The sequence below is a fragment of the Melopsittacus undulatus genome, chromosome 18, assembly GCF_012275295.1.
Source record: "Melopsittacus undulatus isolate bMelUnd1 chromosome 18, bMelUnd1.mat.Z, whole genome shotgun sequence".
NCBI lineage: Eukaryota > Metazoa > Chordata > Aves > Psittaciformes > Psittaculidae > Melopsittacus > Melopsittacus undulatus.
The window spans coordinates 348,030-359,581 of NC_047544.1; the positions used below are offsets into that span (position 1 = coordinate 348,030).

Below are 11,552 nucleotides of genomic sequence, written 5' to 3' on the forward strand. Positions count from 1 at the left end.
GGCTGCAGGCAAACAACTGCTTGAATTTGATTTCATGGGAAATTAAAGGCATGAAGAGACCTGTCACAAGCATTAGAGGCTGAACCGGAGCCAGACAGCTTCCAACAGATGTTGGACTTCAGCAGGAGAATATTCCTTTGTTTTGCTCTGCCTTTTCCCATACAGAAAAGGAACATCTGTTCCGATGCCTTCGCGGTGCTCCCAGACTGGGATAGGCTTGGCTTATCCCTGCTAGAAGAGAAGCAACTGGGCACCAAAGCCCTCTTGGCTTCTGGAGGACAAGGCCTGCTCCGTGTTGCTCCGTCTCAGGACACGTTGAAGCTCTCGTGGTTGAACCAGGCTGATGGTGGTATCCACATACCCTTCATGCTGGATCGAAGTGCTGCACTGAGACAGGTTCCAATAGGAAGCCACTGCACAGCTCCTGCTCCTGCTCCTTGGAGGTGACTTCTCTCCATAGGTGCCCCCATCACGTCCAATAAAGGGGACAAGGAATGAAAGGAGGAAAACTTGGGCACAAGCTCATCCCTGTGAGGGTGCTGAGCCTGGCACAGGGTGCCCAGAGGAGCTGTGGCTGCCCCATCCCTGGCACTGCTCAAGGCCAGGTTGGAAGGGACCTTAAAGCTCCTCCAGCCCCAACCCCTGCCATGGGCAGGGACCCCTTCACTGGAGCAGCTGCTCCAAGCCCCTGTGTCCACTGTCAGCTCCTCCTCCATGCTCCTTCCCTCCAGTAAGGAAAGGTTTAAGCCCCGGACTGCAGGATGCTGCTTCCATGCAGAGCCCATCCTGTGCCCATCACTGGGGTCTCATGGCTGGGACCCGGTTCAAAGCTTGTCAGGAGCAAACCTGCAGCAGAGCTGATGCTTTCCCTGCTCTTTGGCAGTGGGGTCACCTCCATCCTCCATTCCAGCATCTCCATCAAGCAGCCCCAGCCCTGCTCCCCCCACCTCTGCCTCGTCCCTCATTGAGATGCCTAATGAGGTCCCAAGGGGCTCCTGCAGAGATGGAGCTAATTAGAGGCTGCCGATGAACCCAGAGAGCAGCAGCAATGAGACGGAGCCTTCCTCAAGCCGGGGGGGGGGGGGGATGCAGCAGATGTCCCGGTTCCCGGCCCCGCACCGGGCGCTCCATGGGCTCCAGGCTCCTGCCATAGCAGCTGGTGCAGAGGCACTGGCTACACTTAATACATTTTAATTAGCATCATTAAATTGTGCCATTTGCTAATTGTTTCTCCTTTTGATCCTTCCTCCTGACCGGATTAGGCCTCCGGGGGAAGGGATGGGATGGGGGATGCAGGATGACAAGGTGAGGACTTCATTAGCTCCAAGCATTGAAGCGCCTCACTCTGTGCTCAGTGCTAGGCCAGGTTTGGGTGTCCAGCCTGGTCTTGGTCCTTGTGGCCGTTCCCAGAAGGAGTCATCCCCAAAAAGCAACATCCCACATGGATTTATGGGAAGAGATGCGGAAACCAAGCGAACCTGGCTGGAGGTGGAATGGAATGGGGTTGGTTTAAAGGTGATAAAGGAGCAGCAGTTGCCATCGCCTGGCTGGGACTGAAAGGGAATTTCCTCCTCCTGCTTTGCAGACAGGATAATCCCACTCCTCCTCCTTCCCCTCCCACCAGCCCACATCCGTGTGGCCGTCCCGAAGCCAGAAGGGATTTCCTTGTTGTCCACATGGATGCAGCTTCCCGTTTCCCGGCTGCGCTCTCCGTGGGGGTCAGGGGAGGTCACTGCTCCTGTTTATCCCATTGTAGCCAAGCAGAGTGCTGAGGAGCCCGGAGCGATGTCAGCCTTGGGATCTTGGGCAGGATCCCATTCCCGGATGCATTGTTGTAAATCCAGAGGAACTTGGCCTCTGTTCAGTGGCTCTTGACTTCCAGGGCTGTGAGTGAAAGCTGAAGGGGGTGGGCATGAGAAACAGCCTTAAACCCCAGCAAGCACTGGGCCAACCGCTCCTGTGGCTCCTTGGAAAGGCAGGAATGGGCAGAACGGAGCTGCTGGGAATGTTGGAATGAGTTGGATTGAATAGAGGATGGGGGGGAAGGAAAAACAGAAGGAAAAATGGAGCACAAAATCCATTGTGCTCTGAGGCCAAGTCAGGATTATTCCCCATGGTGTTACTGCTGCACAGGACTCATTTGGTTGCCTGGTGAATGGTGGTGGGATATTTTCCCATGTTTTAGTGTTAAATGGAGCAGCTGAAGGATCTGGGATGTTCCTGTGGGTCCTCCTAGAGACTTGACTGCGTGTCCTTCAGCGGGATGTCATGGTCGGGATGGGATACAGCTCTGGTGACACCATGCTCTGGAGCGGGTGAGCACCAAGGAAGCTCATCCTGGCTGGAGAGGAAGGCAAATCCATGGATCTGAAAGGAGTGAGGTGATGGGGAGGACAAATCAGGATTGATGCTCATAAGGCAACTTACAGAGACTTGATGGTGTGATGGATGCACCTGGAAAACTGATATCAAAGCCTGGCTGGTTTGGGAAGGACAGGCAGGGAGATACGGATGATGTGCCCCATGCCGAAGTCCCAAAGGAGAGGGACACAGACCTGTGCGGGGTCAGCAGGCAGCGGTGATGGGCACTGGGAAACCCCAAGAAGAACATCTGGAGATGCACCAGGATCCCACAAAGGCTCAGCCAACATCTGCTGGAAAAGGGATGCAGGGAGAGGGATGCAGGAAGGAATGGACCTGAGGACAGGAGCTCAGCTGGGGCCCAGACCAGGATGACACATGGATGTGGGGATCTGCATCACGTCCCGACTGGATCCCGGCGCAGAGCAGGAGGTTGGAGGTGAGTGGGATCATCCATAGGACGGGATGAAATCCTCATGGCTGCTCTGAGGAGCCGTGCAGCTGCGGAGGGGCCCATAGGGACACAGCCTATAGAAGACAATGGAAGACAATGGAAGAGATGGACATTTGGGGTGCATGGGGCGCCAGGGATGAGTTATCCCCGTAGGGAGGAGCGAACAGCCCCCGGCGCCCGCAGGGAGCCCCTGGCCGCTAAGCCCCGCCTCTCATCTGCATAAACCACGCCCACACACGGACAAGCACCGCCCACAAGCCGCGCCCCTCAGTCCACATAAGCCACGCCCACATCGCATCCGCTCCGCCCCGTACCGGTCAAGCCCCGCCCACCGCTGTGGCCACACCTCGGGCCGGAAGCGGAAGCGGAAGCGGTCGGTGCGGGGCGGCCATGCTGCGGCGGCTGCTGCTGCTCCTGCTGCTGCTGCTCCGAGGGGACGGTGAGCGGGGGGGGGGGACCGGGGGGGGGAGATACCGGGGGGGACCGGAGGGAGCGGGGGGAGCCGAGGGAGCGGGGGGGCCGGAGGGAGAGGGGGGGGCAGAGGGACCGGGGGGGGCTGAGGGAGCGGGGGGGACCGGAGGGACCGGGGGGGGGCGGAGGGAGGGGGGGGGGCAGAGGGACCGGGGGGGGCTGAGGGAGCGGGGGGGACCGGAGGGAGAGGGGGGGGCAGAGGGACCGGGGGGGGCTGAGGGACCGGGGGGGCCGGGACCGGAGGGAGGGGGGGGCCAGAGGCACCGGGGGGGGCGGAGGAGCGGGGGGGCAGAGGGACCGGGGGGGGCCGAAGGGACCGGGGGGGGCCGGAGGGAGCGGAGGGATCGGGGGGGGGGCGTAGGGACGGGGGGGGGGCAGAGGGACGGGGGGGCGCGGAGGGACCGGGGAAACGGGGGGGGGCGGAGGGAGTGGGGGGGGCGGAGGGACCGGGGAGACCGGGGCGGCAGCACCGGGGGGGCAGTGTCTGAGCTCTGTGTTCCGCAGCCGAGGGGCAGCAGCCACCCGAGCCCGGCGGAGCTGCAGGCACCGGAGGAGGAGGCAGCGTCCGGGACACCCCCGAGAGCCGCCCTGAGGATGGAGCGGACGGGAACGGACAGCAGCGCTCCAGGAGCGGTCAGACCGGAGGCCAGGACGGGCAGGGCACGAGCAGTACGAGGGTGACACAGGAGGATGCAGCTGGTGCTGGGAACGGGGCACAGGAGCAGAATGGGGGTGGCCAGAGCGGCAGTGCTGGTACCGGGGGGGACACACAGGGTGGTAGTGGCACAGGTGGTGGTGCAGGTGGTGATGGCACAGGTGGCAATGGCCAGACCCAGGCCAGCAGTGGCACGGACACAGACAACAGCCCCCAGGGTGGCAGCAGTTCTGAGACAAGCCAGAGCACCAGCACCAACAATAGTGACAAGAACGGGAGCAACGATGGCACAGCTGAGAACCAGAGCAACAGCACCACCAGTAACGGCAGTCCCAGTGGTGCTGGCAGCAGTGGTAGCACAGGCGATGACAAAGGCACTGGCAAGGACCAGAGCGAGACCACCAACGGTAACAATGGGAATGGGGTTAGTAACCAGAACACCGGCAAGAGCCAGGAGGGCAATGCTGGGAGTGAGAACAAGGATGGGGAGGCCACCAGTGAGAAACAGGGCACCAGCCATGGTAGTGAGACTGCCAAGAACGAGGCCGACAGCAAAGACAGTGAGAAGGAGAAAACTGAGGATAAGAACCTGGCCAACAACCAAGACACCAACACCAACGACAAGGAAAATGATGACAACAACCAGGAAAACAGCCAGGAGAGCAACACCGAGAACCAGGAGAGCAACACCGGGAACCAGGAGGGCAACACCGAGAACCAGGAGGGCAACACCGAGAACCAGGAGGGCAACACCAGGAACCAGGGGAGCAACACCGAGAACCAGGAGAGCAACACCGGGAACCAGGAGGGCAACACCGAGAACCAGGAGGGCAACACCGAGAACCAGGAGGGCAACACCAGGAACCAGGGGAGCAACACCGAGAACCAGGAGGGCAACACCAGGAACCAGGGGAGCAACACCGGGAACCAGGAGGGCAACACCGGGAGCCAGGGCACTGATGGGGGCTCACCAGGGGATAAGGTCACACCATCACAATCAGCTTCCTCCGCCGGTGAGGACGACAGCTTCCTAGAGAATGAAGAAGCCCCCAGGGAGGAAGAGGAAGGGGGTAAAGGCAGCAGTGATGCCTCCTCCTTTGCCAGGGACAGAGGGAAGAGCCTCCCTTCTCCCAGGGACCAGTCGGAGAACAGCCACTTCTTCGCCTACCTGGTGACCACTGCGATTGTCGTCGCTGCCTTGTACGTCGCCTATCACAACAAGCGCAAGGTGAGAGGCTTTGGTTTGATGGAATCATGGCACTGGTAGGATGGATTTAACATTAAGCCTTGACCCAAGAGCTCTGGGAGGAGCAGGGAAAAGGGTTGGATCAGTGTGGGAATCAGGTGGCCTCAGCTCTGGGGGTTATTTCCAACTGAGAGAGGTAAAAGGAGGATGAGGGAGGTTCCCCCCTGGTTTATTGCTGGCAGGGAGCTCTCTGGAGCAGGATGCAGGAGGTTTGTCCTTAAATGGGCTTAACAGATGTAACTGGGTTCTGCTGGGTTGGTTTTCCCTCTGGTAAAGCTATTTTAGGGGTAGGAGACAGAAACAAACTCATTGTTTGCTGTGTGTTAGATGTAACAGGGTAGTGAGATGCTTCCCATGCTAGATGCTTCCCATCTGTGCTGGCGTTAGTGTTGGCGTGCGGTTGGAAGGCACCTGTGTTTGCAGTGAGGTTTGGTTGTTGCTGTCCCACTCATCCTGTCCCCGCTTCTCTCTCCATAGATCATTGCTTTTGCTCTGGAAGGAAAACGATCCAAAAGTGGTCGAAGACCCAAATCTGGCGATTATCAGAGGCTGGAACAGAAGGTAACATGTGCCCACAGGAGGAGCTGGACAGGTTCTGGGTGGTGAACACAGTCCCTTGGGCTGGGAATGGGCCCGAAGCCACGTGGGGTTGGGGTTGGGAAGCTGGATTCTTAAGGAAAAGCCCCACTCTTGGTGTAGGGAAGTGCTGGGAAGTGGTGGCAGAGCTGCCACAGGGTGGAGGTTTGGGAGTCCTGAGCTCGGCTGTGCTGGGTCATGGGCTCACGTGGCTGCTTCCCAAGAGGATTTTAGCAGGAAAAGGGCAGGATTTGGGACTTTCTTCCCCTTGAACCTTCTCTCCCCACTTGTCCCTGAAGCTGGAAGTGTCTGCAGTTATTTCCTGCAGGAGGAAGAGGAGGAGACAAGGGAAGGAAGCAGAAAGCTCAGGCTTGGGAAGGCTGTTGCCATGTGGGGAACAATGACACTTCCAGATGGGATTAGGGATTTTCCCCGTTGCAGTCAAGCAGTGCCCAGCTCGGTTTCAGTGTTGCTGTTGGGAGCAGTGCTCTCCCTTCCCAAACTGCAGCTGTACCTGGCTGGGAAGCCACCCGGGTGCCATGGGGATGGTTTTCCTGCTTCACTTTCCCTATTTAACCTCACCAGGATTTCAGGAATTCCCTGGCTCATCCCTGGGGCACAGGAAAGCAGCCAGGCAGTTAGGAACAGCTCATTGGAGACACTCAAAGCCAAAGAGCAATGCTGAGCTGTCACCTTCCTGTTTGCCTTTCCAGATCTAGCTTCCTCCTTGGATGCTCAGCGAGTAGTGATGGACGGCATTGGAAGTGCAGGAGCCCCAGGACACCCACTGCCTCCCCCGCTCAGCTGTGCACCGTGTCCAGGTTCCAGACAGCAGGAAGAGGAAGGGGAAATGCTTTTAGCCTTGCACCTGCACCTCGGTAATGTTAAACCCTTCACTTCCTCATAACGTGTTCCTCCTTCTCCACCTGCCTGAAGATGAAAGTCCCCTGGCTTGTAGCCAGTGCCCAGCACTTGACAGAGCCTCTGTGGCCAAATGAAATGGGATTTGCCAACTACTGTACTGATGTCTCCTCTTGGGGGAAAGAAATTGTATAGAGAGAGATATATGTGTCTGTCTGCCTGCGAAATGAGCCGTCTGACCCTCCCCCTGCAGAGCCAGAGCTCTGCTTGTACCCAGCACCTTGAGGCACATGAGTTCTCCTCTCCACTGTCTTTGGATGCTCAGCTGCAGCGTGTGACCAACTGCACTGGTTTGGAAGTGATCCACTGAGGCCTCTGATCTGCTGTGATTGATTTCCCTCTCTGTGTAATGAAGACAATGTTGGGCTTTAACATCCAGATTCTCTCTTCCTGCACATCTTTGACACTTGGATCCTGGCTTAAACCTCCTCCCCTGCACCTTCTGTTCCCTGCAGGGCTCTGTCCTTCCCTGCTCCCTGCTTGTCTCCTCCCTCTCACCCCCAGAGCTGTTTGCACTGTGTGAAGGTGGCAGCTGCCATCCAATGCACTGCAGGACAGCCGAGGCTGAGGAAGCTCCATGCCCTTGGGCACAGTGTGGTTGTAACAGACCTCACCTGGAAGGTGCTTCCCCCCCTTGTCAGCATCATTCCACAGCAGTGTAAAGTGTGTGGTGACCTCAAAGCATTGGGATGAATGGAACTTGCACCCTTCAAACCTCTTCCAGAAGGAAGCTGAAGGAGCCTTCCCACCATGGAGCTCAATGTTCCTGCTCTGGAGCCCTTTCCCCTTGCTGAGCTGCTTGCACAAGCCTCTTGCCTCGGGAAACCACAGCACGGGCACCATTGCCCCATTGCCTGTGTCACCATGGGAGCTGGTGACCAACACGTGAAGGGCTCATGGAGTCACCAGCACATCCTCTTCCTGCTCCTGTTTGAGTGCTAGGATGGAATGAAACCAGCAGCAGGTCCCTTTGGTGCACTTAAACTGGGGTGAGGGCATCCTGGGGTGGTTTAAAGCTGCCACACACGTGGATGGAGCAGTTCCAGCTCAGAGGGGTTTGCTGCTATTGCAGCTCTGCTCCAAAGATGTTTGTGTGATGTTCCCATAGGCCACCAAGTGCCTGCCCATGAAGTGCTTGCAGAAGCTGTTGGAGACTGGCAGTGTGAGCTGGAGGGGATGGAGAGGTTAGGAATGTCACCTGCAGCAGGGCTCCACTGTTCAGAGATCCCACAGGATAAGCCTGAGGCTCCGGTGGTGTGTGGCTGGTTTATGGGCAGGGTGTGGGGTGGGATACGATGGCTTCCACGTGCTGCCTATGGGGAAGAGCCGCATGCCCCACACGTGGAATGCCACGTGCCCAGCTGCTCCCGTGGTGGGTTTGGCACGTGCCAATGTCCTGCTTTGCCTTATTGGGTTGGATTGAACAGGAGTTGACAAACGGGTTTATTCTGTTTGGTTCTCCATCCCGGAGCTCTCCTGCTCCTCTCTCCAGCCCAGGCAGTGCTGGGAATCCCACTGCTGTCAGCCAAGGGAGCAGCTGGGAGCCATCAGACCCCAGCACCTCCAGCCCAGTTGGACCAAGCTCATACATGGGCTGGATGAGGACCTCTGGGAGGAGGCACAGCTCAGGCCAGGCTAAACCAGGGGGGTTCTCCCTGGAGCTCCCCATTGCCAGGGGCTCCTGGCTCCGTGCATGGATGGTGCCTCTCGGTCCCACTTTGCTCCTTCGAGGCCGGCTCGGGTTTGAATGAGCAGAGTTGGGTTTTCTGCTGCACTTTGCCTTGAAGGATCTCAAGTTTTCTAGTTCTTTGTAGTTTTCCTGCCGGTTTCCTGTGTGTTGAAGTCAATAAATGGGTTTGAAACCAACCAGAGCAGTGAGTTTCCAGCTCTGCTGCCGGTGTTGGCGTTCTGAGCACCGGCCCCATTGAAACCTGGCACCGATGGGGCCGGTTGGTTCCTCTTTGTGTGCTCAACCTGCCCTGGTGTGACCAGGAGAGCCTAGGGCCGGATGGAGCCCAGACAGCCTCTGGCCCAGAGCCGGTTCTGCTCTGCGGCCCCGTTCCCCTTGAGCGGCTCAGCACCGGAGCTGCCTTATTCCTGCGCTTAAAATAGAGGTTAAGCTGCTTGTGCAGAGCTCCTTTGGGATCCTTCCCGTTGTGCTTCCCCTTTCTCCCACTGGGAGGCTCTGAGGAGGATCCCAGCCCAGCCCCGGCTGCTCTGAGCGCATCCCGAAAGGAGGAATTGCGCCTTCCTGCACCCATCCAGCCCAGCACTGGGAGCAGATGGGCTGGAACACGTTGGGCTGGAACACGTTGGGCGCTGGTTTTGCTCTTGGTGGGGTTCCAGAGAGCTTGGGGGAGGGGAAAAGATGGAAATGGGGAGTTCAAATGGGAATGGTCTCATCTGCACGTGGGGTTGGTGGGTTGAGTGCTCATACAGGAGGGGATGGATCAGAGCTCCAGGGCTGGGTGTCCTCAGGGTGATCCAATGGGATCCCAGCCTGGGTTGGGTTGGAAGGGACCCCTTCCATGGAGCAGCTGCTCCAAGCCCCTGTGTCCAACCTGGCCTTGAGCACTGCCAGGGATGGGGCAGCCACAGCTTCTCTGGGCACCCTGTGCCAGCACCTCAGCACCCTCCCAGGGAACAGCTTCTGCCTAAGAGCTCAGCTCAGTCTCCCCTCTCTGGGGCAGGTTCAAGCCATTCCCCTTGGCCTGTCCCTACATCCCTTGTCCCAAGCCCCTCTCCAGCTTTCCTGCAGCCCCTTTAGGCACTGGAGCTGCTTTCAGGTCCCCCTGTATTGGGGAAGGCAGAACCTGGAGCTCCCTCACATCCCACCCCTGGGCTGGGCCATGGTGGGTGCTGAGCTGAGCACTGCACCAGCACCCGAAGGCCAGGCCTGAGCACCAAAGGAACCAAACCCCATCCGGGGGCATCAGGGTCGGGCTCTGCTCACCAGGGCTGAGGAAGTGCTGATGGTGCCACTGATCCAGGAGCCCTCGGGGTGAGGAGGGGCAGGTTCAGGGCATGTGGGTGATGCATAAGCACAGAATGAACGTGTGTTGGTGGAGCCCCCCCAGGGCTCTGTCCTGCACCTCCCCATGGGAGCTGGTGTGGGTTCTGTGCGTCCCCATGGTACCAAGAGCCAAGCGGAGCTCCAGCTCCTGCCCTCTGGTTCATTGGCACTGCCTTTGCCAGGCTTTGACTCCTGGAGCAGCCTCAATACGGGCACGGTGGGGAGGGCACCGGCCAAGCCAACACATCCATCCTGCCTCTGCAGACCATGGCCCATGAGGCTTGCTTGGATCAAAGCAAACCCCACCAAGGGGGGAGATGGTGCCTGAGGGCTGGAGCCTCTCCAGGGTGGGTTTCATGGGCTCTTCATAGAATCATGGAATGGTTTGGGTTGGAAAGGAGCTTAACATCATCCAGCTCCAACCCCCCTGCCATGGGCAGGGACACCTCACACTAAACCAGGGCACCCAAGGCTTCATCCAAACTGGCCTTGAACACTGCCAGGGATGGAGCATTCACAACCTCCCTGGGCAACCCATTCCAGTGCCTCAGCACCCTCACAGTAAAGAACTTCCTCCCTTATCGCCAACCTGAGCTTCCCCTGTTTCAGTCTGAACCCATCACCCCTTGTCCCATCCCTACAGTCCCTGATGCAGAGCCCCTCTCCAGCATCCTTGTAGCCCCTTCAGACACTGGAGCTGCTCTGAGCTCTCCTCACAGCTTCTCCAGGCTGAACAGCCCCAATGTTCTCAGCCTGGCTCCATACAGGAGCTGCTCCAGCCCCTGAGCATCCTTGTGGCCTCCTGTGTACCTGCTCCACCAGCTCCATGTGCTCATGCTGGGACCCCAGCACTGCACACAGGGCTGCAGGGGGGTCTCACCAGAGCAGAGGGGCAGGATCAGCTCCTTCACCCTGCTGGTCACACTCCTTTTGATGCAGCCCAGGATACAGTTGGTTTCTGGGCTCAAGCACACACTGAAGCTCATGTTCATTTTCACATCCACCAACACCCCCAAGTCCTTCTCCTTGGGCTGCTCTGAATCTCTTCTCTGCCCAACCTGTAGCTGTGCCTGGGATTGCTCCGACCCAGGTGTAGGACCTTGCACTTGGCATAGTTAAACTCCATGAGGTTGGCATCAGCTGCACCTCACATGCGTGTCCAGGTCCCTCTGGATGTCATTCCTTCCCTCTGGATGCCATTCCTGTCCTCCAGCGCATCAACCCAACCCCACAGCTTGGTGCCATCAGCAAGCTCACTGGGGGCTCACCCCATCCCACTGTCCATGTTTCCTTGTGCTCCCTCCTCTTTGCCCATCTCCGGGACAAGCCTCAAGCTCCTGGGGTCTTTGGGAAGCTGCAGATGGAGCTGTGGGATCCCCCAAGCCAAGCCCCTTCCAGCTCCCATTCCCTTGGCCCCACAGCCCCACGTGGCTCCTTTTCCATCTCCATTCCCTTCCCAGCTCCTCCATTCCCTCCCCTTCCCATCCACTGCAGCTCTCTTGTCCAAACTGAGCTTAGAGATGGGGCTCCCTCTTCTCCTTGTGGCATTTCCCCTTTCCTGGTCAATGCGCCACTGCCTGTACCATTCCATATGGAAACACAAGAGTCCATGGGGAACATCCCAGTAGAGATTCCCCTTGGAGCACACCCAGTGGGGCAGCACAGCTCACGTGTGGTCCTCTGCCCTGCGTGATGGATTTGAAGGCAACTGTCACTGATCCAGATGGTGTCCCAGTGGTGTCCAGGAAGGTTTGATCCCATGGAAAACCAGTTGGGGTCCAGCCCACAAATGCTCCCATCTGGAAACACTGGGAAAAGACCCTAATGGGTGAGGAGAGCCTGGAGAGGAGTCTGA

At 58.4% G+C, this 11,552-nt stretch overlaps 1 protein-coding gene across 2 annotated transcripts; it reads left to right on the plus strand.

Annotated features, from left to right (window-relative positions):
- The first annotated feature begins 3,162 nt into the window (after positions 1-3,162).
- TGOLN2 (trans-golgi network protein 2) lies at positions 3,163-8,550 on the plus strand. 2 transcript variants are annotated; one of them, XM_034070507.1, is made up of 6 exons: positions 3,163-3,254; positions 3,791-4,620; positions 4,726-4,801; positions 4,886-5,169; positions 5,665-5,748; positions 6,477-8,550. In XM_034070507.1, exons 1-6 carry the CDS (start codon positions 3,206-3,208, stop codon positions 6,480-6,482), a joined length of 1,329 nt encoding a protein of 442 aa, XP_033926398.1. In that variant the 5' UTR covers positions 3,163-3,205; the 3' UTR covers positions 6,483-8,550. The 2 variants fall into 2 exon arrangements, with proteins under 2 accessions (XP_033926398.1, XP_033926397.1); XM_034070506.1 differs by having other exon boundaries at positions 4,726-5,169.
- The last annotated feature ends 3,002 nt before the right edge of the window (positions 8,551-11,552 follow it).

Bases quoted from the DNA above. Each gene is read 5' to 3' on its own strand.
- TGOLN2 (XM_034070506.1), top strand. From the start codon at position 3,206: ATGCTGCGGCGGCTGCTGCTGCTCCTGCTGCTGCTGCTCCGAGGGGAC. The intron at 4,621-4,725 runs GAGAGCAACACC...ACCGAGAACCAG, and splicing joins AGAGCAACACCGAGAACCAG to GAGAGCAACACCGGGAACCA. The intron at 5,170-5,664 runs GTGAGAGGCTTT...CTCTCTCCATAG, and splicing joins CCTATCACAACAAGCGCAAG to ATCATTGCTTTTGCTCTGGA.